The sequence below is a fragment of the Lygodium microphyllum genome, chromosome 3, assembly GCF_053477565.2.
Source record: "Lygodium microphyllum isolate KBCC chromosome 3, Lygodium_microphyllum_v1.1.10, whole genome shotgun sequence".
Lineage (NCBI taxonomy): Eukaryota > Viridiplantae > Streptophyta > Polypodiopsida > Schizaeales > Lygodiaceae > Lygodium > Lygodium microphyllum.
Genome location: NC_141137.1, coordinates 136445986 through 136470703, shown reverse-complemented (window position 1 = coordinate 136470703; position 24718 = coordinate 136445986). Strand labels below are relative to the sequence as shown.

Below are 24718 nucleotides of genomic sequence, written 5' to 3'. Positions count from 1 at the left end.
CCCTAGGACAATTGTTTGGCCATTAAGTATCAGTGGTGACATTAGGGACTAGCATTAGTTAATTAATTAGTGCTAGTCTAAGGGTCAACAGAGATTGGGAACCACTCCAAGTTGCAAATGGCCTAGCCAATTTCATTACAGATGGGCATGTTAAATTTTGGGTAGGGTCAAAAGGGCTGAAATTAATTTTTAGAATTAATTAATTCTGAAAAATTAATTTAATGGCTGAAAATGCATTAGGAAGGCTGCCACTTGGCAAAACTTTCCCATGCAACTAAGGAGAAGACTGTTGGAGGGTGGTGGAAGCTGAATTGCAGCCATTCTGAGCTTGGTGGAGGGAGAGGAGGTGATCAGATTTGGCTTTGAGAGGCGACGATGACTGATCGCGCGCTGCAACAGGACAGGGGGCAGCAAGTTTTCTCTTCCGCCTCAAGAGAGGCAGCGGTAGAAGAGGAGGGCTTGCCAGAGGAGCTAGTGTTTTACCCCCCTTTTGAAGCTGTTGGTGCCATCAAATTTGTCATTAGAGCTATGAATCAAAAGATACATTTCAGCTGATTTTCTCTCTCTCTACAGCATTCTCTCATCTCCTCCAGTCTATGCTCAAGCATTCTCAATAATTCTCAGCCATTGGTAGCAAAGTACAGCCAAATTTGGTGGACAACAGAGAGTTTACTGCTGCAGACCCTAAATTACAACAGTAATTAGGAATTAGCAGCCACCTTGGGACCCGTGCCATCAGTCAAAGGCATTGTACACTGAAATCAGCACCAGAAATTCGTGGAATTGTGAGGATTTCAGATGCCAGCCCATCTATTCTTAATTTGGGGTAGCATTCGACTAGTTGGGGTTCCATTAGAGCAAGTCCTGGGTGAAAATCAAGGGTCAATTTTCCCGAACGCTTTGCTGATTATTGGAACAGCAAGGGGATTTTGAATCAGCCAAGGAGGTCGTGAAATCTTGGCTTGCAATTTATCCATTAGCAATTGAAATTAAAGAAATACTGAAAGGGGCGCCAGTTTTGGGGCCAACAGGGTGTCCATTGTCCAAGTTTATGAAGGTAAAGTGAGCATTTCAGTTTATGTTCATTTGCTGATTGCTGTAATTAAGTGCTTAATTAGGTTAAACCACCCTATCCGAGAAGGAAGGCTGGTTTCATGAGTCCATTGCCGGGATACATCAAATCTCTTGATTTGCTGGGCCAGAGGCACCTGATTGCAAGCCAAAGCTTTGTGCTAGTGTTGATCTTTGTGCCCAGCTGAGAAATTACAGCAAGATGTCTTCATACAGTGGGATGCAATCAAGCAGTAATGATGCCTCTCGTGATGCACATTCACATAGGGAAGAAGGAAATGCAATGCCTGATCTTGGACAAGGCATGAATCATGGACAACATGCTGAAAATGTGGCTGAAGGCCAAGATGTTGGACCCTTAATGTAGAAAGAGGATGATGATCAACAAGGGGAAATTGAATTCGATGATGCATTCAAGAATCGAATGAGGGCAGCAGCCAATATCTTTGTTGAATTGGCAAAAGATTCTTAGTTTACTCGGTTTTTGAACACTCCTACGAAGGACAACAAGAGCAAGAAGAGAAAATCCTCTTCTAAAACTTCGGGACAGTCAGATGCACCAAAGAACAAGCCAAGGCCTTCTCAAGATGCTCCTAAGGATGCTCATGGTCAAAAGTAGTTGGTGCCAGTTGGGCAAGAAATGCATATGCAAGTTCATGATATAAATGCTAATCCTATGGTTTTTGGACAGCAAGGATTGCATGAGAATTTGGGGCAGCTAGCTTACTTTGATGGTAGCACAATTTTTCTTGCTATGGTGGGTGAGCGACCAAATGTGGGAATGTATGGCACACCTTCCCATAACTTTCAGCAACCAATGCATGGCTTGCAAAACCCAATGCACTCGGGTATGGCTCATGGAATGCATAATCCGATGTATGGTGGCATCGGTATGATGCCTAGTGTGCAAAATCATGCATATGGGCAAGCATCGGTACCCCGTCGTGCTTTTGGGGCTGAAGGAATAAGTGCTGGTCATGCAAATGCTCCGTTTAATGCTGGCTAGCACAAAAGCCTCGCAGCCATACACTTTCAGGTGAGCATATGACGGTGGCTTGCGTGACCACGCTTCTTGGGGAACAACCCCCCCCCCCCCCCCCCTCTTTCCTTCCCGCAAAAAGACCTGTTTGGTGACTGATTAATTAAGTGAATGGCTGTCATAACAGCCTCTGCCCAAAAACCATGGGGTAATGCAGCATGAGACAGCATTGTACGGACCTTATCCTATCTGGTCCGATTCATACGCTCTGCAACTCCATTTTGGGGTGGATTATGAGGGGCAGTGAGCTCCGTCTTTATCCCTTTATTGTCACAAAATGCCTATTTCCCACCATTGTCAGAGCAAAGACACTTATGTGTCTTATCAGTCTGATTTTCAGCCAATGCCAAGAAGTTTTTAAACTTGTCTAGCACTTCATCCTTGCTACGAATAGAGTAAACCCATACCTTCTGTGTAGCATCATCGACAAAGGTGACAAAATATTTTTTTTCTCCTAAAGATAATCATGGCATTTAACATACATCTGAATGTACTAACTCTAGAGGAGAAGATTTCAAAGAAAGAGATTTTTTATAAGACGTCTGTGCATGTTTTGCCATAAATACAATGATCACAGTGCTCAAAATCAGCATAATGAAGACAAGGCAAGTAACCCAAATGAGAAAGCACTTTCATTCATGTTTGACTCATGTGTCCCAATCGGCCATGCCACAAAGAAACACTTGGCTGCTCTGTCACGGCAACAACATGGCCATGCACACTAGATACATGAAGTGGATACAAAGTATCACTCTTGCAACCTTTGACAATCACTCTTGATCCCTTACAGATCTTCCATTTTCCATCACCAAAGGTGGTATGAAAACCATCATCATCTAGCTGCCTTGTGCTAATCAAGATATTCTTGAGCTGAGATATATGCCTTACATGCTGAAGTGTAAAGACAAAGCCATGCTGAAACTGTAACTGCACATTGTCAATACCTACAATGTCACATGCATTGTTGTCCCCAAGATGGACAACACCATGTCGACCCCTTGTATAGTCAGAGAACCACTCACGATGAGGGGTGATATGAAAGGAAGCACCTGAAAGTAAAGCATGTGCACCAAAGTGTGAAGAGACAAAGAGTACGTCACTCCCACTATCACTGTCATGAGTGACTACATTTACCTCTTCAATTTTGACACTACTCTTCTTAGGCTGATTGTCTTTTTTCTCTTCCTTTCTATCATTTGTTTTCTTGCCCTTTCCTTTCTTTTTCTTCAATTTGTAGCAGTCATGTTTAAAGTGACCCTTCTTGCCACAATGGTGGCATTTAACATCTTTGCCGCGTGATTTACTGTGTCCCTTGCTATCATATTTGCCTTTTTGTTGTGATATACCCCTAGTATGCAAAGCACTCGAAGACTTACTGGATGCATTGTTCTGCCGATTCATTTCTTCCATGAGTCGAGCACTCTCTACATCAGCATACAAAAGGATCACATTAGAATTGCTCATAGCAATCTTGAATGTATCCCAACTCTCTGATATAGTGCAAAGCAAGAAAATAGCCTTAAATTCCTCATCAATCATGAACTTCAAGGCAACCAACTGGCTGAAAATAGAGTTAAACTCGCTCAAGCGAGTAGACATTGTTGTATCCTCTTTTATACGCAAATCCATAAGCTTTTTCAGCCAATACACTTTGCTTGCAACACTCTTCTGTGCATACAATTCTTCCAGTCTAGTCCAAATAGCATATGCAGAATGCAAACCTTCAATGTTGAACAACAAGGCATCAGAAATCGATAGCTCCATGGTTCAGTGTGCAAGCTCATTTAACTCATCCCAATCGTCTTGTTCCACACTGTGGGCTTTGCCCCTTTGGTTTTAATTGGCTTTGCCTGCTTCTTTTGCAACAGGATATTGTAGCACTGTTTTTGCCAAACTGCAAAGTTTTGTGCTTCTTCAAGCTTCTTTTTGTGCATGAGATTACTGCTGCCACTGCTTGTAGCCATGATTTTCAGCCCAAATGTGACAAAAAAAAGCAGCAAATGCAAGCCCAAAACTGTCACAGAAGTGACCAAGGTACAAACAAGTACCAACCAGCAATAAATGACCATGTAGAAGCAGAGATTTCAGATCGGTAATTAAATTTCCCGAAGCTCCAAACCATGTGCTACAACATTCCACAACTGATTACAGCTGTTCCAAGGGCATGTATATCACATTACATGAGAATTCCCAAATTTTAGCTGCAATTTCTGTTGTACATGTATCCACGGGCATAAAATTTGACATGCACGGTCAAAAGTCCTAAAATTTTTGTGCTCAAAGCATCAACTACACATCCGCATTTTCTCTGTCATGCATATGACATGTCAATTTTGCCAAAATAGAGCAATTTCAGCAAAACCCCCAAATTTTACCAAGTGTTGATGTCCAAATTGCATGGAATTGAACCTGCATGTACATAAAATGACCAAATGCTGCACAGATTTTGCCCAAACTGCAAAAGCCCCAAATTGCACGGGGTCCAATTTGCATCAATGTCGAAAAATTGGGTAACTTTCAGCCCAATTTGTGCATGTACATGAAAAGTCCCAAATGTCGGGGACAAAATGTCACAAAATCCCTGCAATTTCTGAGACAAATATCACTATTGCATCTTGCTTGCACCAAATCTAGACAAATCCCCAAATTTTCGAAGTTCTGCGTGCACTAATTTCAATGAAATTGAAAGAATTTCACTAAAATGTTAAAAACCCGAAAATTCCCGGGCACATGTGCACCAACTTTGCAATTTCTAAGTCCGATTGTCCAATTCTGCATTGAGATCCCCAAATTTGAGAAAAGTCCCAAATTTTTGGCTCAAATTTGCATAAATCTGAGATTTTGCGCTTGCGCGCATGAACCTTGGTTAGAGGGGGAAATTTCAAAAGATTTTGAAGAAAAAAAAATTGATGACATTGACTCGTTAGTCATGCATCGTGAACCCCACTGCCGGTTCCAGTCTGTTGCGTGTCTGCCATTGCGCGCATTGTCAGCCCTTGCTGGTCGTCAGTTGTTGCTCATCGCGTGGTCGCTGTTCAACTCACCTATAGTCCCGTTAGCTTACTTGCCCATCGACTTGGCCATGGTCTGGTCGCTTGCACCTTGTCGCTGGTCACCCCCTGTTGGTCCAGCTCGTCGCTTGCTCTCTAGGCCGTTGCTTGCTCGCCTAGCCTGTTGCTCGCTCGTCAACTGCTCGTCAAGCAGTTGTCTACTCACCTAGCCAATCAACTGCTCATTGACTTATGCCTGCTTGCGCTTCTCCTTTAGAAGCGTGCACTCCTCTTGGCTCCCTTGTTAAGTGCTGTGACCTGACACTCCTTGAAAAACGCGAACACCGTTACCAACGCTCTGATATCAGTTTGTAGTGACGGGTCAGGCACAAAGATTGAGACAATAGGTGTTCGTCAAGCGCAGAGAGACAGAGAGTGAGATAGAGCAGAGTAGAGAGTGAGCACGTTTTTTGGTATAATGACGGGTGTGTATCTTTAGGTTTTTAGATAGATATATATGTGCAAGTACACGTGCTAAGGGTGTGTTCACACCCGAGCACATTTAAAGGCACGAGGACCTTAATTCCCAACAAAAATATCTCTCTGTGTGTTGTTCGGATGAAAAAACGTCCAACACGAAAATTGTAGATCTCGTTGTTTCGATAACCCATGCGGGCCGTTTTTAGAGATAGTCTTTCTATCACGAGATATTTAAAAATGGATTCACCATGTCTTTAAAAAAAAAACAGCTTCTTAAACTGTACTTTTAACTTGTGGTCCATGCAACCACTTTAAGGAGAGTTCATTAAATTGCCTTGGGCCTCAACCTTAAGATACACAAAAGCTTGTGTCGTTTTAGACCTTAGAAAGAGAAAATCACTTCTCTCCTCACTTTCAGAGGATCATGTCTCTCATCTTTTTTAGTGAGAGAATTACCTCTCTCATCTTTCTTAATGAAAGAAAAGACCTTAAACCTTGACTTGTAAGGGAGAGGATGATCCCAAATGAATGCAATGCTCATTACACATAAGTAAACGTTCTCGGGTGTCCTGGGATGCACACATAGATACATATACACAATGCTAATGTACTTCCTCTTCTTAGAACTCAATCCATCTTCATTTATGTGTAACTCCTTCGTTCTTGTGTACACTCTTACACTTGGCAGACACTTCTTTCCCTCTTCATAACTTGTACTGTCTGTACTAGATATCCCCGTCACAGCGCTGTGATCACCCCATTAAGTGATGCACTAGAAATACTGGTCTCTAAATGGTCTCATGGCCATGCTAGATCATCATTAACACTTAAAGAAAAGTGAGTCATTAATTTATTGAGATAAATTTTGTTTAAATAGAGAATGCGTAATAAGCAATCAATTTAGTGATATCCCTTTGGTTTCTAAACAGTTGACCTCAATTGTAGAGGAGATACATAGTGGTTAAGAAGATCTAGAAAGTCTTGTGGTTCTCTCTTAGTCTTAAACTGAACGTCCAATGGGGGATAATTCTTAAATTTAACTAGATACTTCCGTAATATCTTATCTGACCTTAGAGTATTGTCCTGATGGTGTAAAATTCTTCAAGCACAAGGAACTCTTTTGTTTCTTCTATGTCAGGTAAATCTTCCTTGATTGGTTTCATTGGAGGTTCTCCAATATAGGGACGTAGCAAACTTATATGAAAAGCATTATGAATGTTCCAATGATTTGGTAGATTCAAACAAAAAGTCACATCGTTTATCTTATCTATGATCTTGAAAGGGCCATAATAGCGATTAGAAAGCTTAACCACTTTACCCTTTTGACATTTCTGCTTCTTCAAGTGAGCCTTCTCAAACTTAAGAAGAACATATTGTCCCAACTTGAGATCTAACTTACGGCGATGCTTATCAGCCTCGCATTTTATGCTTCTCTTATGTCCTTTGGATAGCAGCTTTTACTTGAGTGAAAGTTATATCAATGTCTCTAACAAACTCATCAGTACTAGAGTGCACCATATTATTGTATGCAAACTCTACTAATGGCAAATACTTTTTCCATTCTCTTTGATTATGAGAGACATAGTATTTCGAAAGGTCCAGAACAGTAGAATTAGCACTTTCACTCTGCCCATCAGTTTGAGGATGATAAGAGGATGAAAGCTTCAACTTTGTCCCGAGGTTCTTAAAGAGAGCTTGCCAAAAGAGGCTGGTCATGCGGGGATCTCGATCACTTATAATGGACTCAGGCATGCCATGATGCTTGAAAATATGAGCAATGAATAGCTTAGCCATTGATCGGCTTTGATTGTCTTTCGCACAAGTATAAAGTGAGCTTGCTTACTGAATCTATTAATGATAGTCCAGATTGCATCGTTGCCTGCTTGTGTGCAAGGAAGCTCCATGATAAAGTCCATGGCTATACTTTCCCAAGGCGCATTGGGAATAGGTAATGGCTTCAGTAGACCAAGTGGTTTATGCCTGTCATACTTTACTTTTTGGCATATCTTGCACTTGCGGACATATCTTTCAATGTCAGCTCTAAGAGTGGGCCAAAAGAAATCTCTCTCCAATGCTTGAGTAGTGGGTAGAATACCCCTATGTCCAACATATGGAGATATATGTGCTTCATCCATTACTTGAGTTAACTTGATCCCATATGGTTGAGAAGTCTGAATCAGTTGCATGCATTTTGGGTAAATCCATGAACTCGTTATGACAAACAGTTGTGATTGCATTCACTCAAGGTCTCCGTGATAGAGCATCTGCTACCACATTCTTAGTTCTAGATATATGAAGGATTTGAAAATGAAACATAGATAAGAAATTTGCCTAGCACATTTGTTTCTCTGAGAGCTTCTTCTGAGTGAGGAAGTATCTTAGACTTTGGCGATCTGTTTTAATAACAAAATCTGCACCAAGTAAATAGTGTTTCTATACTTAAAGAGTATGTACCACTGCCATAAGCTCTTTCTCATGTACTGGAGCATGTAGATCATGGTCCTTGAGGCGTCGGCTCTCAAATGCTACTGCATGATGCTCTTGGTTAAGCACAACTCCAATGCAATCCCCAGAAGCATCGTAGTGAGCTTCAAAAGGTTTTTGAAAATCTGGAACTATGAGAACTGGTTCTTGAGTCACAAGAATGCCCTTAAGCCGTCAATCAATTGACGTACTTCGGAAATTTCCAACAAGCTACGATACTCTGTCAATTGAACCTATAATTGCTCACTTGTAGGTACTTTATCAATTGCTATCTTTACCTTCTTCTTGCAAGGATCGCCTTTACTTTGAGAAAAGCAAAGAGACTTGCTCTGATATCATTGTTATAAGGTCCGAGATACACGCTAGACTTTCTTATATACTTAAAATATATATGATGAATATTATGCTAGTATAGAGAGAGAACAGATGAGAGAAGAGAGAGAGAGAGAGAGAGAGAGAGAGAGAGAGAGAGAGAGAGAGAGAGAGAGAGAGAGAGAGAGAGAGAGAGAGAGAGAGAGAGAGAGAGAGAGAGAGAGAGAGAGAGAGAGAGAAGAGCTCGTGACGATGGCGGATCCGATGAGCACTGTTTTGTGGGCGCGCCTCCCTGCCCTGCGCGTTGCCTGAATCCTTCCTTCAGGGCTGCGTAGGTTCGACTTGACCCTGCGTGTAGACGGAACGCGAGCCAGAGAGGGCGAGACTGAGCCGTCTTCCCTGCCCGACGAACCTGGCCCTGTGTACAGCAGTCCCCTCGCCTGCCCCTGACGCCCTCCACGGCCGTTGAGTCCTTTCCCCTGCTGTCGGATGGCCCCCTTGCCTGCATCCCCCGCCCGCCTGTACTCTACCCTCTGCGCCTGCTTCTCGCCCCTTCGCCCTGTCCGTTAGGGTTTCGGCTGCTAACGGACCCCTGCCCGGCGCCCCAGACCGTCCTGCTCTGCCGTCGACTGCCCGGCCTTTGCTCTGCCCTCCTGCCCCTGCACTGTTCGGGTTGTGCTTTGCCACCAGGGTTCTTGGGACAGGCCACGACTGAGGCTGACAGGTAAAGCTTCGCTTTCATCAGCTGTGTGTACAGAATACGCCCCTGGACAGCGACTCTGCACAGAAAAGAGGGAGCGAGAGAGAGAGGGGGGAGAGAGAGAGAAGCCTGCGTGTCTCTGCCCCCCGCAACTTTTTCACTCGGCCTCTGTCCGACATACGTACTGATCCAATATGGCTAGCCTGGATCTGGCTTTCATAGACCAAACGGTGGCAGCTCTTGGTCCGGATTCTGACACCGAGGAACCCGAGGACATGGTTCCGTGCACAGAGGAGATACCCCCTGCTCTTGACCTCTAGCCAGCGGGCAAACGCACCAAGCATACTTTTGCAGGGATAATGGATCATTAGGATCGTTCCTATGCTCAGGTTGCTTCTGATTCTGGGGACTCCCAGGAGGTTGATTGGGAGCACCTTTTGGAGTTTGCTAACACTTTGCTGGGCGATTATGTTCAACATAATCAGGAAGTCTTTTCGGACTCTGCAATGCAAGATGTTCTGGAAGCCACTGTGGATCCGAAACATGTCTTGCACTCCTTTTTAGTGTTCTATGAACGTGCTGTGATACTTTTTTTCACTGGTAGGATCCCGTTGCTTTCCCGTATTCGCCAGTGGCTGCACAGTCTAATGTGTTGAAGAGATTTTTGTTGGCCCCCGGGGTTTTTTTGAGGTGCTGTTGAAATCAGAGACACACCGTTCTACTCTCCTGTCTAAACTGCCATTGTTCGTTGATCGCCGTCTGTCCATGTGGTGCCATGGCGCCCCATGGCAGATTTTCTGCGTCTGCTGCAACGTGAATGCCCTGTGTGGGTTGAAGTGGAAAACTGTCCGGCTGTTTATTGGCCATTGCTAAAAGACGCCATGGCCGCTGTGGGCATTGTTCTGGTCCCCCCAAGCCTAAGGGCCATGAATCGCAACCGGCTGTGTATGTTATGGGACACTGCTCCAAAAAGGCATGCTTGGTTACGCATTAACTGCTCTGGCACACATCCTTTACATTTTCGTTTGAAATGGGGCAACTTTGCAGGACATTGCTTTTCATGTGGAAAATTGGGGCATTTTACGGCTGAATGCCCAGAGAAGCACCACACTTCAGATGCCGAGCATGTTGCGCAGCCCATGGAAGATATGGTGTGTGATGCGCCGTCGCAAGATGCCACCCAACCACCTAAAGTTTTGAATAAAGGTTAACAACAAGTCTCGGGTTTGGATTCTGGTGGCAATGACTGGGTAGATGTACGCGCGAAAAAAGGCAACAAGCATGCTGCTGGCATGATGGATACTGTGCCTGTTGCCTCACCAGATTCCATGCGTACGTATATGCGCAGGAAAGAAATGATGTCTTCAGAGCACCTTGCTCCTGCTATGGTTTCCTCTGCTCCCCGTCAACAGACAGCTAGGAGAGTGTCTTTAGATGGTCCTAAGGGTCCACCCGCTAAGCTGGCTTTTGATTCTCGAGGTAATGTCATTATCCCATGGAATCGTCGTTATCCCCGCTCCATCCCCAAGTCAGCGGATATGCCATCCACTTCCAAATTTGGTCGTTAGAACTCTTTTGCCGTGTTAGCTGATTTCTTGGATGAGGGTGTACTAGACATTCTCGCCAAAAAGGTCTCATCGAGGCAAGCTGTGCCTCGTACCTGATCCTCTTTTGAATCCACATGAAGATAGCTACGTGGAATGTGCGAGGAATTTGTTCTTGCCACAAGCAACATGCCATGTGGACAATATTGCATGAGAATCAGTGGGATGTCTTGTGTGCTGTTGAACACAAGAGTCATAGTGAAGCAGGTAAAGTTGTGGATTGCCATGGTTTTCGTTTGTTCTATGCAGGGACACATGCCAGGCAGTATTCTGGTGTGCTTATGATTGTACATGAAAAATATCAGCCGGCTCTTATCAAGAATGATGTACATGGCCGCTTTGTGGTGATTGAAATTTTATTCGAAGGAGAGATCTTATGGTTACTTGGCCTCTATGCTTCGAATGATCCTCTATCTCGCCGGGAGCTTTGGCATACCTTGCAGAGTTCCTTGTTCCTTGGCAGACGGGGTTTTTTGATGGGGGATTTTAATGTGTGTGTTGATTCTTTACAGTCCACATCAGAACATTCGATAATGGATGCGCCGGAAAGACGTATATGGCAGCAGTTGGCCTTTGCCATTCTTAAGCAAGATCTCTGGTCTTGGCTGTATCCTTCTTCTACAAGGTTTACTTTCCATTTTGCCCAGTATGCCACAACATGGTCGCGGTTAGACCGCATATACATCATGCAGGATGATGATTTCCTTCCTGAGATGCTCGAAATGAAAGTGTTACAACAATATGCATTGTCGGATCATTTCCCTCTACAGCTTGAGCTCCTTGCACAACCAATTGCACCTTTCAAGCAATTTCTGGATAGACTCCCGTTGCGTTTCAACTCGTCTTATTTGAAGCATGCCATCTTCCAGGGCTATATGCAGCAATTGATTGATCGATTCTTATTGGATTTCTCATCTCAGGGCACTGCTTCCTTTCAACGATTGCTCTCCAATGTGCAGCAGGTTGCTCGCCAGTATGGGATCCATCATGCCTCTCTTTGTCGGCGGCGCTGACAAGCAGCCGAGGAATTGCTGGCTTTGGTTCGTTCTTTGCTGGTGGACACTCCCGATGACGCATTTCTGCTATCACTGGCAACGCGTCTGGCTGATCTTATTAAAGAGTTTCAGCTGAAATCCTATTAGGAGGTCAAATTGCAACATCTGATGGATACTCTGCAAGATAGTGCTTGTCAGACCCATAAGTTTTTTCGAGCTCTCCATGCCTCTCCTGCTCGAGAGAATATGACGAGGCTCCAGGATGAAGAAGGTCAAATGGTTCTTGATCCGCAGATGATTGTGAATATGTGTAGAAATTATTTCCTCGACCTTCTTGGTTCTACTTCTCCACCTTCAGGCCAAATTACTCATACCCGTTCGGTTTTTTATGATCTGGTCCGCAATCAGGTTGCTCAGGACATGCAATCTACTCTGGAGACAAATATTTGTGAGTCGGAGGTCATGGATGTTCTGTTACACTTGCCTAAGGATAAAAGTCCTGGCTGGGATGGTCTTACCAATGAGTTCTTTGAGTTTTTTGCCACCCAGCTCGTGAAACCTTTGACGGCTTTGTTTCAGCGGGTATGGGAAACGGGGATTATGCCTTCCTCTTGGAAAGAAGGTCTTATTAAACTGCTTCCAAAAGTTCCTTCGCCATCCATGTTGAAACAGTGGCGCCCAATTTCTTTGATGGGTTCTATGTATAAAATCTTTTCAAAAGTTATGGCGAATCGCCTCCATAAGCATCTTCCTGCCATTGTGCATCCTCTCCAATATGGTTTTATTAAGGGCAGAATCATTTTGCACAATGTCTTAAATGCGCAACTGGCAATTGATTATGCAAGGCATTTAAATCAGGAGATCGTACTGGTTCAATTGGACTTGGAAAAGGCTTTTGATTATCTGGACTGGTCTTTCCTTGCAGAACTTATGTCTGCTATGGGCTTTGGTGCCCGGATGTCTCGTCTGCTCTATACTATTAGTGTTGCAGCATCTTCGCGGGTCATGTTGAATGGAGGCGTTACCAAGTCAATTGTCCTTGCCCGCTCTGTCAGACAGGGGTGCCCTTTGAGTCCTCTCTTCTTTGCCCTTGCGACTCATCCGGTTCTTTCGATGCTATCTCATATGGCAGCTTCTACTCAGTTGGCTGGATTGTTGCTTTCCTCTGGACAGCACTTCATTGGTCAATCCTTTGCTGATGACAGTTTTATGATTCTGCGTGCGGACAAAGATAATCTTCACAAAGCATTAGATGTTTGGGCTCTCTTTGGTCAGGCTTCTGGTCTTCGCATTAACGCCTTGAAATCGGCCATTCTCAGCTGCACGGAGTCGGATTTGCAGTCACTGGACTGGCGGGGCATGGTTGTCCCCCGTGGCTCCATTGCCAGGCATCTTGGGTATCCTTTGGGGGTTGATGTTCCCCCATAGCAGCTATTACAGTGGATTTCACAGAAACTGGCGGCTAAGTTTCTGTATTGGAAGTCTCAAGCTTGGCCCTTCCATGTTCGCCTCAAAGTAGCCCAGACAATAATGTTGCCAATGCTTACATATTTCTTGCCATTGCTACCCTGGACTACTACGACACTGAATGATCTTACGAAGTCTATTCGTTTCATGTTATGGAAGAAGGATTCCTTGCATGCGGGTAATTCCTGGATTTCTTGGTCGCATGCATGCACCCCAAAACGCATGGGTGGAGGGGCTGTTTTGGATGCCCACACTCACATGCTGGCACTCCGCTGGTCTCTTTTTCGCGCCATGTGCTTGGATTGTCATCCTTGGGTCGTCATAGCCCTTTATTTTCTTGAGGATCACGGGCTTCTGCATAGTAATACCCACATCTGCAGTTCGTGGTGGCATGTTCTTAATGCAGACTCTCGGTTCTCCAGTTCTTCCTCATCTCTGCTTGCCCATTTGGTGTGTTCCTGGAAACTGGTCCTTCGGAAGTCTCAGTGGCATCCAGTGAAGGATCGTTTAGCCACTAATTCGTTTCAATTGAAATTGATGGTAGTCTTGCGGTTAATTTCGTGGGACGGTAAACATGAGCTTCGACCACAATTCAACCGTATGGCACGTTTGGGCTTAACTTTGGTCGCGGATGCTACTCTTACCAGTCGAAATGTGTTAATGTTGTTTCGTATAGCCAGGAGGCTTTTCAAGATCCCCTGTGGATATAGGTATTTATGGGAACAGCTTTTGAGGGTGCTTCAGAGGAGACAACCCTTTCCCGCCCTTGCTACGGATCGTCCCTGGCAGGATTGGGACTTTGCAGGCCGGCTACATTTAGAAAAGGCTTCAGCTAACCAGGTGTATCATCTTCTGATTAAAGATCATCAATGGCTGGTTACTAAAGCTAATATTCTATGGGGATTGTATAAATCCTGGTCATAGTGGAAGGTAACTGTGATGGAGGTCTGGTTAAATAAGACACCATTCAAATATAAGGTCTTTCTTTGGAGGGTGATGATTGGTGGTCTTCCGCTTGCTTCAGCTCTTTCAAAGCGCCGAATCTCCAATGGCAAATGTTTCTTTTGCACCACCACTGTGGAATCCGCCCGCCATTGTTTTATTTCTTGCCCCTTGCTCAGAAAATCTGGTCATTCTTGTCAGCCGTCTGGCGAGCGGTGGTTGGTTTCTCGCTTCGCCCGTTTGATTGGGTTTTCACGCAGCCCAAATATCCCACAACGACACAGCCACATATGAAGATCTTGTTTCACTTTCTTCGATATTGGGGCTGTTGGCACAACTGGATCATTCGGAATGCTTTCCTTTTTGATTCTGCTTATAATGTTCAGTGGCATATTGCTAGGCTTAAAGGTTTCTTGTATTGGTAGATAGATCTTCTCCGGCACTCTGACATTCTCTCTCGGGAGAACTTACGCCCCTAGCACATGGCAATTTCCTTCGCGTCTTTGCCATGATTTTGTAACTATTTGGCCCTCTGGTTCTTGTAAACAGTCAGTTTGTACACACGATGGGGTAGAGCCATCGTGTATCTTGTAATCATGAAAACTTTTTCGTAATTAATACAATTACCTTTTACGAAAAAAAAGAAAGAGAGAGAGAGATTAACAATACACTAGGGACTGGAAGATGGGCCAATCCCAAACCCTCCCCCCCCTTCCTTGTGGAGTTATATTATTGACAAGGAGCAAGCTCCTCCGTTAGACATAAACTAGTTCTTACTTGTAGATCTTGGAAACAAGATCACAATTCCTTGCACGGTATACAACCGGCTAACACTTGCACAACTTGGAAGTTGGCACCTTTCGATCCTTCTTGAGTCTCCTTCTCTCCTACACAATATGTGTAGGGCTCTCCTCTTGGATCTTGATTTCAGTAGAGCTTCCGCAGCTCTTGCACCTTCTCTTCTCCTCTTCGAACTTGATTTCAGCAGAGCTTCCGCAGCGCTTGATTTCAGTAGGGCTTCCGCAGCACTTGCACCTTCTCTTCTCTTCTTGGATGCATGCAAAGTGATGCTTCCTCCCTCCTCTCTCACACCCAAGGAGGAAGCATCACACCCAAGGAGATCCTCTTTTATAAGCTTGTGTCATTTTAGGCCTTAGAAAGAGAAAATCACTTCTCTTCTCACTTTTGAAGGATCATGTCTCTCGTCTTTCTTAGTGAGAGAATTATCTCTCGTCTTTAAACCTTGACTTGTAAGGGAGAGGATGACCCCAAATGAATGCAATGCTCATTACACACAAGTAAACGATCCCGAGCGTCCCCGGATGCACACATAGATATATATACACAATGCTAATGCACTTTCTCTTCTTAGAACTCAATCCATCTTCATTTATGTGTAACTCCTTGGTTCTTGTGTACACTCTTACACTTGGCAGACACTTCTTTCCCCCTTCATAACTTGTACTGCTTGTACCGGATATCCCCATCATAGTGCTTAAGTGATATACTAGAAATACTAGTCTCTAAATGGTCTCATGGCCATGCTTGATTATCATTAATACGAAAAGTGAGTCATTAATTTATTGACATAAATTTTGTTTAAATAGAGAATGTGTAATAAGCAATCAATTTAGTGACACTCTGGTCATTGTACCCACAAAATGTGCACACTCTCTACTCTGCTCTCTCACTCTCTTTGTCTCTCCGCGCCTAAGGAATACCTACTGTCTTGATCTTCGTGTTTGACCCGTCACTACAAACTGGTATCAGAGCTAGCAAGAGACATCTCAGGTGTCGCAGGAGTCCCAGGTGGACTCGACGAGCAGGAGTTGTCATAGTCGAGCAGTCGGTTGCTGTAGGCAGGCTGGTGAGCAAAGGAGACAGTCGATTGGTGCAGAAGTGCAAAGAGCAACAACAGTCATGACGTGCCAAGCGACTGGTCAAGTACAGGCGTAATGGACGTCTGATGTACGAACGACTGTAGGCGATTGCTGCGTGACACTGATGGCAGACGGTAGTCAGTTGCAGCAGATGGCAAATGGAGCTATCTACAAACCATAATGGCTGTAGTAGGGAGTGACGACCTATAACGGCTTTGCCACAGGACCTGGAGCTCCCACGTGACAACCAATGAGGTGATCATGGGACGGGACTGGAGGCGAGTTGGATGGCACTGACGACACGTGTGGCCGCACAGTCGAGTGGGTCAATGGACTGGTCGTAATTTTTCTTCAAAATCAATTTTGTCTTGAAACTCCCTTTGCCCCCCTTTTCCGTTACCGGGTGTTCACACCTAGAAGCATAGAAGGCAAATCTGTGTCTTGAAATTTGGGGGTTCTCCCAAATTTGTGCCCGACACACATTGCAGTCTTCTCTTGACCAGAAATTGCAAACATCGAATGGGCAGGCCTTAGAAAATTTTTTGGGGATTCTCAAATGCAAGTGAAATTTTTTCTTGGATGAGTCAATTTTACTGAAATCTGTGCAATCTTGGCTTGAAAATTTGGGGCTTTTCCCGGATTTGGGGATTGTGATGTAGAACAAGACAATTTGTCTCGGAAATTACAGGAATTTGTGACATTTTGCCTCCGACATTTGGGGCTTTTCATGTACATGAACAAATTGGGCTGAAATTTACCCAATTTCTCGACATTGATGCACATTGGACTCTGTGCAATTTGGGGCTTTTGCAGTTTGGGCAAAATTTGTGCACCATTTGGTCATTTTATGTACATGCAGGTTCAATTCCATGCACTTTGGACATCCAACACTTGGAAAAAGTTGGGGGTTTTGTTGAAATTGCTATATTTTGGCAAAATTGGCCTGTTCTATGCATGACAGAGAAAATGCAGATGTGTGGTTGATGTTTTGAGCACAAAAAATTTGGGCCTTTTGACCGTGTGTGTCAAATTTTATGCCCGTGGGAACATGTACAACAGAAATTGCAGCTAAAATTTGGGATTTCTCATGTAATGTGATGTATATGCCCTTGGAACATCTGTAATCAGTTGTGGAATGTTGTAGCACATGGTTTGGTGCTTCTGAAAATTTAATTACAGATCTGAAATATGTGCTTTTACGTGGTCATTTATTGCTGGTTGGTACTTGTTTGTACCTTGGCCACTTGTGTGACAATTTTGGGCTTGCATTTGCTGATTTTTTGGTCACATTTGGGCTGAAAATCATGGCTAGCAGCAGTGGCAGTAGTAATCTCATGCACATAAAGAAGCTTGAAGGAGCACAAAACTTTGCAGTTTGGCAAAAACAGTGCTACAATATCCTATTGCAAAAGAAGCAGGAAAAGCATATTAAAAACAAAGGGGCAAAGCCCACAGATATGGAACAGGACGATTGGGATGAGTTAAATGAGCTTGCACGTTGAACCATGGAGCTATCGATTTCTGATGCCTTGTTGTTCAACGTTGAAGGTTTGGATTCTGCATATGCTATTTGGACTAGACTGGAAGAACTGTATGCATAGAAGAGTGTTGCAAGCAAAGTGTATTGGCTGAAAAAGCTTATGGATTTGCGTATGAAAGAGGGTACAACAATGTCTACTCACTTGAGTGACTTTAACTTCATTTTCAGCCAGCTAGTTGCCTTGAAGTTCATGATTGATGAGGAATTTAAGGCTACTTTCTTGCTTTGCACTCTACTAGAGAGTTGGGATACATTCAGGATTGCTATGAGCAATTCTAATGTGAAATGAATCGGCAGAACAATACATCTAGTAAGTCTTCGAGTGCTTTGCATACTAGGGGTACATCATAGTAGAAAGGCAAATATAATAGCAAGGGACATAGTAAATCACGTGGCAAAGATGTTGAATGCCATCATTGTGGCAAGAAGGATCACTTTAAAGATGACTGCTACAAATGGAAGAAAGAGAAAGGAAAGGGTAAGAAGACAGATGATAGCAAGGAATAGAAGAAAGACAATGAGCCTAAGAAGAGCAGTGTCAAAATTAAAGAGGTGAATGTAGTCATTCATGACAGTGATAGTGGGAGTGATGTACTCTTTGTCTCTTCACACTTTGGTACATATGCTTTACTTGCAGATACCGATGATGACATGCATACCGGGATTCTCGATTCATGTGCTTCCTTTCATGTCACCTCTTATCGTGAGTGGTTCTCTGCCTATACGGGGGGTCGACATGGTGTTGTCCATCTTGGGAACAATTATGCATGTGACATTGTAGGTATTGGCACTGTGTAGTTGCAATTTCAGCATGGCCCTACCTTCACATTTCAGCATGTACAACATATACCTCAACTCTAGAAGAGCTTGATTAGCATAGAGAAGCTAGATGACGATGGTTTTTACATCACCTTTGGTGATGGGAAATGGAAGATCTGCAAAAGGGATCTAGAGTGATTGCCAGAGGTTCCAAGAGTGATACTTTGTATCCACTTCATGTATCTAGTATGCGTGACCATGCTGTTGCCGTGATTGAGTAGCCAAGCGTTTCTTTGTGGCATGGTCGGTTGGGACACATGAGTCAAATAGGAACGAAAGTGCTTTCTTGTTTGGGCTACTTGCCTTGTCTTCGTTATGCTGATTTTGAGCATTGTGATCATTGTATTTATGGTAAACATGCACAGAAGTCTCACAAAAAAATCTCTTTCTTTGAAATCTTCTTCTCTAGAGTTAGTACATTCAGATATATGTCAGATGCCAGGATTATCTTTAGGGGGAAATAAATATTTTGTCACCTTTGTTGATGATGCGACACGCAAGGTATGGGTTTATCCTATTCGTAGCAAGGATGAAGTGCTCGACAAGTTTAAAAAATTCTTGGAATTGGCTGAAAATCAGATTGATAAGACACTCAAGTGTCTTTGCTCTGACAATGGTGGAGAATATGTGTCCAAGACTTTTCAGGCATTTTGTGACAGCAAAGGGATAAAGAGGGAGCTCACTGTCCCTCATAATCCACCCCAAAATGGAGTTGCAGAGCGTATGAATCGGACCATACAGTATAAGGTCCATACGATGCTGTCTTATGTTGCATAACCCATGGTTTTTGGGCAGAGGTTGTTATGATAGCCGTTCACTTAATTAATTGGTCAGCAAACAGGTCTTTTGGGGGGGGAGGGGGGGTTTCCCCAAGAAGCGTGGTCGGGCAAGCCACCTTCATATGCTCACCTGAAAGTGTATGGCTGCGAGGCTTTTGTGTACATTCGTAAAGAAAAACACAGCAAACTTGAGCCAAAGTAGTACGCAGCAATAATGTTATCTTCCGGGAAGATCGCATGCATAAACAACTCAAAAAGATTGAGGAGGTCCTTACGGTTGTATTCCGGAAAGAAATACCTTTTGGACAACAAAATGTGTCCGCTGTACAACAGCAAATACCTGCTGTAAATGAGTCTTTAAATGCATAAAATCATGTTGGAAATGATGAGTGAGCTACTGCCCATGATAATGAGCCACTATATGTGTAGGAATAGCCAAGAAAACAAGCTGTTAGTGCTGATTTATAGGTTGAAATGCCAAGACAACATGATGAAAGTGGAAATTTGCAAGAACAACCAGCAAACAATGATCATCGGGTTAGAAGATTGTCTAGGGCTACTAGACAACCTGATAGATTTGTTCCTGGTACAAACAATGTGGCTGCTGATTATGTCAGATTGACCGACTGTGGTGAAGCGTCTTGCTTCAAGGAAACAATGGACAAACAGGACAACAAGAAATTGTATAAAGCCATGTTGTCAAAGATGGAATCTCTTGAGAAAAATGGCACTTGGGACTTGGTGCAGTTGCCTAAAGGGCAGAAAACACTTCCATGCAAATGGGTTTACAACATGAAGGTCACTTCTGGTTTCTCACCAAAATACAAAGCAAGATTGGTTGCAAAGGGGTACAAGCAGAAGCAAGGAATTGACTTTAATGAGATTTTCTCTCCTGTAGTCAAGATGACAACTTTAAGAACCATTTTGAGCTTGGTTGGAGCTGAAAATATGGAGCTCATACAGATGGATGTAAAGACTGTATTCTTACATAGTGATCTGCATGAAGACATATATATGCAACAGTCTGAAGGGTTTGTTGAAAAAGGGAAAGAGAAGATGGTATGCAAACTCAAAAGGAGTTTGTATGGGCTGAAACAAGCACCAAGAGAATGGTATCATAAGTTTGATACATTTATGCAATCTCAAGGTTTCCATAGAAGTCAAGTGGATCAATGCTTCTACACCAAGAAGGCAGCAGATGGCAGCCTGATTATCTTGGTTCTGTATGTTGATAATATGCTGATTGTTGGCAGGGATACTCATGCCTTGGATTCACTGAAGTAAATTCTTCATGGCAGCTTTGATATGAAGGATCTTGGTGATGCAAATCACATTCTTGGCATGCGAATACTCAGAGATAGGTCGAAAGGATTACTCTTTGTATCTCAGCAGGAGTATATCTTCAAGGTTTTATAGTGTTTCAATATGGAGGGAGGGAAAGCAATTGGGATTCGATTGCCTCCATATGTGAAACTCAGTGCAAAGGACAGCCCTACATCTGATGATGAGAAGGATGAAATGGCCAAGATACCATATGCTTCAGCTGTTGGCAGTTTGATGTATGCTATGATTGCTACACGTCTTGACATTGCCTTTGCAGTGGGAGTGGTTAGCAGATACATGGCAACCCCTGGCAAGAAGCATTGGGATGTAGTAAAAGATATTATGAGGTACCTTAAATGTACAAAAGAGTTATGTATTTGCTTTGGGATGCAGAGGACATTTGTTGTTGGCTTTACAGATGCAGACTATGTTGGTCATGTGGATTGCAAGAAGTTCACTTTTGGGTATATGTTTACTTTCATAGGAGGAGCAATCTCTTGGATATCTAGGCTACAAAAGTGTATTGCATTGTCTACTACGGAGGCAGAGTATGTGGCTGCCAGTCAGGCATGCAAGGAGGCTTTATGGCTTTCACGTTTGGTGGGAGAGCTTGGCATCACAAAGTTACCTGTTCTCGATTGTGATAGTCAGAGTGCTATCATGCTAGCATGGAATCCTATCTTTCATGCAAAGACAAAGCACATACAAGTCAAGTATCACTTCATTAGAGATGTACTTGATAGTAAGAGCATTGAGCTTGTCAAAATGCATACAGATGATAATCCTGCAGACCTTCTCACGAAGGGTCTTCCAGTAGAGCGGTTTGCTCATTGCCGATAGATGATGGGAGTTGGATAGATATATGTATTCAGCTTTGTATATACCTAGACTTAAATGATTCTTTTCTCCTCTTAAGGTACATTGCATTTACGTGGCAGGTTGTTGGGAATAAAGGCCCTTGTGCCTTTAAATGTGCTTGGGTGTGAACATACCCTTAGAAGTTGTACTTACATATATATATCTATCTAAAGACCTAAAGTGGTACAGTCGTCATTGTACCCACAAAACGTGCACACGCTCTACTCTGCTCTCTCTCGCTCTCTCTGTCTCTCCGCACCTAAGGAATACCTACTGTGCCAATCTTCGTGCATGACCCGTCACTACAAATCTTGCAGATCTTCTCACAAAGGGTCTTTCAGCAGAGTGGTTTGCTCATTGCTGATAGATGATAGGAGTTGGATAGGTGTATGCATTTTAGCTTTGTACATACCTAGACTTAGCTCAATCTTTTCTCCTCTTAAGGCACATTGCCTTTAGGTGGGAGGTTGTTGGAAATAAAGGGCCATTGTGCCTTTTATATGTGCATGGGTGTGAATAAAGGGCCATTGTGGCTTTTATATGTGAACACACCCTTAGCACATTTGTACTTTTATATGTATCTATCTAAAACCTAAAGAGGTACACTAGTTTTTTGTACCGAACATCAAAGGTGTCGTGCTCACTCTCCTTTCTACTGCTCTCTACTCTGTGTGTGTGTTATCCATCACGTTTACTCTTAGCTCCGTCAGGCTCCATCAAAGAAGAGGCTAATTTGCCTTTACCCTTAGAGTGATTTTGCTACCATTATTTTTCCTTTTTGTTTTGGCTAGTTGCAAATGCTTGATTATCCATAGTCATGTTAGAGGGATTGACCTGTGACTTTGTTGTTGGTTGTTTCTCCCAAGCATCCTTGTTCATATGATCCTTCTTGTTGTTGGCTGTTATGTACAATTGAACATGCGGAGATGGGATGGGATGGGCAAAGAGGCAAGTTTCTCCCAAGCATCCTTGATTGTTGTGCACAATTGAATATTTTGAATGACCGGTTTCTTGCACAATAGTGCAATCAATGCAGGTGCTAAGGCATCTCACCCATCTCATCTCAGTTAATCAACTATGGGAGGAGGACAAGTAGGTGCTAATGATCCACTAGGCACTAAAGATAAGCTAGATGAACTTGCATCATTTTGCATAACAAGGTCTTCAAGCCTTCTCTTTATATGAGATACATATCCCCAAAGTTGTTTTGCAAGAAAGAGGTATCTCATCATGTATGCCCACATGGGGTAGTTGGTTTCATCCAATATTGTCATCATTGCCAAACACGCGGAGCAAGTCACTTTGAGCAGCCATTGCTGGCTACAAATTGTCGTTATTTTCAACCAATTCTTGTCCAAATTGCAAATGTAGTTGTAGTTGTGATATGGCACCTTAATGTGGGGCTGTTGGGACAAGCGCTTGTGCAAGTTAGGATTGTCATGAGAGTTTGGCAGAAGGCGACCGGTAACAAGGCTACATGAGAATGTGGCTGGTGGTAGGTGCATCTGGTGGCATGCAGCACGGTGTGTAGGTGGACAGGTTGTCGAGTCAGAAGTGGCACACATGCATGCAGTGATATTGCTATCAAGTTAGAAGTGGCACACATGTAGGCATTAACAGATGTGCATACAACTAGTATACGTCAGGTTAGTGCTTCCAATCAAGATGAATGGCAAGTACTTTCAAAGCGAATGTCCAACGCAGCTTTGAGATAAGAGTAGTCAACAGTTTATAGGCAGAGAGCAGCAGCAGGCGAGGAAGAAAGAATCTGATCTCGAATCTCCATGGAAGTTGTGGCAAGAGGCAACTCATGAGTTGAATGGTGGTGGAGAAGGAATGACTTTGATAACCATTGTTAGGTCAATGCTTAGTTGTATGCGTGTGTGTGCACACGGTGAATAGTGAACAACAGAGAGGAGTGCGTTGGAATGCTGTACCTACTAATGTGAGAAAAAGTGATTGAAAGTACAATCCCCAAGGTACTCTAGTACCACACCCGAGATGGGTGTTCACATGGGCGAAAAACCTTTCTCCAGCTAGAAGGTAAAAAGTGCTGGTGGATAAGGGAGCATTCATACCAGCACAGTGGAGGAACATAATAAGTGTAACAAATGGCATGTCATGTGAGTTTAAGACATTCTATGTATGCATTAGATGTTTCTCAAAAAGAGTGATGCTTTTTTGTCCGACAAGACAAAGCTTTCGCTCGCAAGTTGGCCTCCAGCTACATCGACTAAATGCTCAATTGGCAACTGTAATAAAACTACAAGTTTGCATGCTAAGAAATGTGCATTGATTGGTTGCAAGTGTGACAAATAGGATTAAGGGCCAATAGAGTGACAATCAACAGTCCCCCAATATGATTTTTTTAAAAATAGTCTGACAATATACATCATGTTGCATGCAAATAAAAGGTTTGGGCATTTACCGTTTTCCTCAAGTAGATCTAGTTATAAATGAAAGAGTTCACAAAGAGTGACAATGAGGGGCCAATAGTGTTACTTAAGGATGCATTGTTTTGAGATTTTACCAAATCCAAAATATAATAAGAATTTCCATGGCCTGATTGTTTGACTAACATTACAACCCGTTGTTTATATGTAAGAATCTGCCATGCTTCAAGTGGCTTAAAAGGATCTAATTTTTTGTGAAAAAATTGTCACCAAATTGTGGTGGGTTTTGTGTCTTGCCTTTGAGGAACATCAGTTTGTTGGCCTCTTTACCCTACACAAATATCAGCATGTGCTAGAGTTTGTAACAGATGGTATTTGCAGGGCCTTGCAAATGAGTTATCACGAGATGGCGCTTGTGAGAGTGCAATTTTCCCAGATTCAGCTTTCATTCAGGATCGGTGTGCATTTCCTGCGAGCTTGATTCATGAAGGGGTATACTCAAAAAAGCAGAGCTTGCAAATTTTTCTAAGTTTGATCATTCACTTTTCCTAGGGTAATGTTGCCTTTTTTACTGGCAGGGCAACCGTTGTGACCTTGATTTAGAACCTGGCTGCACCGATCCAGAGAATCCTTTCTACAACCCTTTAGCCAATGTTGATGATGGGTCTTGTCCATACATTTCGGATGGGGCTGATGATGACTAACATGCTCATTACTTGCACAGCCGTGTAAATAAACGAACAAGTGTGTATTATTATGTCTATGTACAATGGAAGTCTTTTGAAAAGATGTGATGACATTCTTGTGGACCCTACTAATGTATACGGTTATGAATTCTGCGTTGCATTCCCTACAAATTAGACTTGGTCATCATTAGCAGTTTGTACGACTGTAGGTTGAAGAAGAGTTGGTGGGCGTGTTAAGGTTGGGACCAAAACAGAGCCGTGTTTTCAATAAGCGCAAGCGCAAGACCAGACTAAGTAACAAGACAATATGACACGTAAAAAGAGCAATGAGATGTAATAGGACCATATGCTATATG

At 43.3% G+C, this 24718-nt stretch overlaps 1 protein-coding gene across 1 annotated transcript in view; it reads left to right on the top strand.

The window, feature by feature from the left end:
* Positions 1–24463, top strand: part of PIFI (post-illumination chlorophyll fluorescence increase) — an 81924-nt gene extending 57461 nt beyond the window's left edge. Inside the window, exons 7-8 of the mRNA XM_087674807.1 lie at positions 24058–24168; positions 24255–24463. Coding sequence (XP_087530933.1) covers positions 24058–24168; positions 24255–24380 — 237 coding nt within the window. The 3' untranslated portion in view covers positions 24381–24463. The remainder of the gene's footprint in view (positions 1–24057; positions 24169–24254) is intronic.
* The last annotated feature ends 255 nt before the right edge of the window (positions 24464–24718 follow it).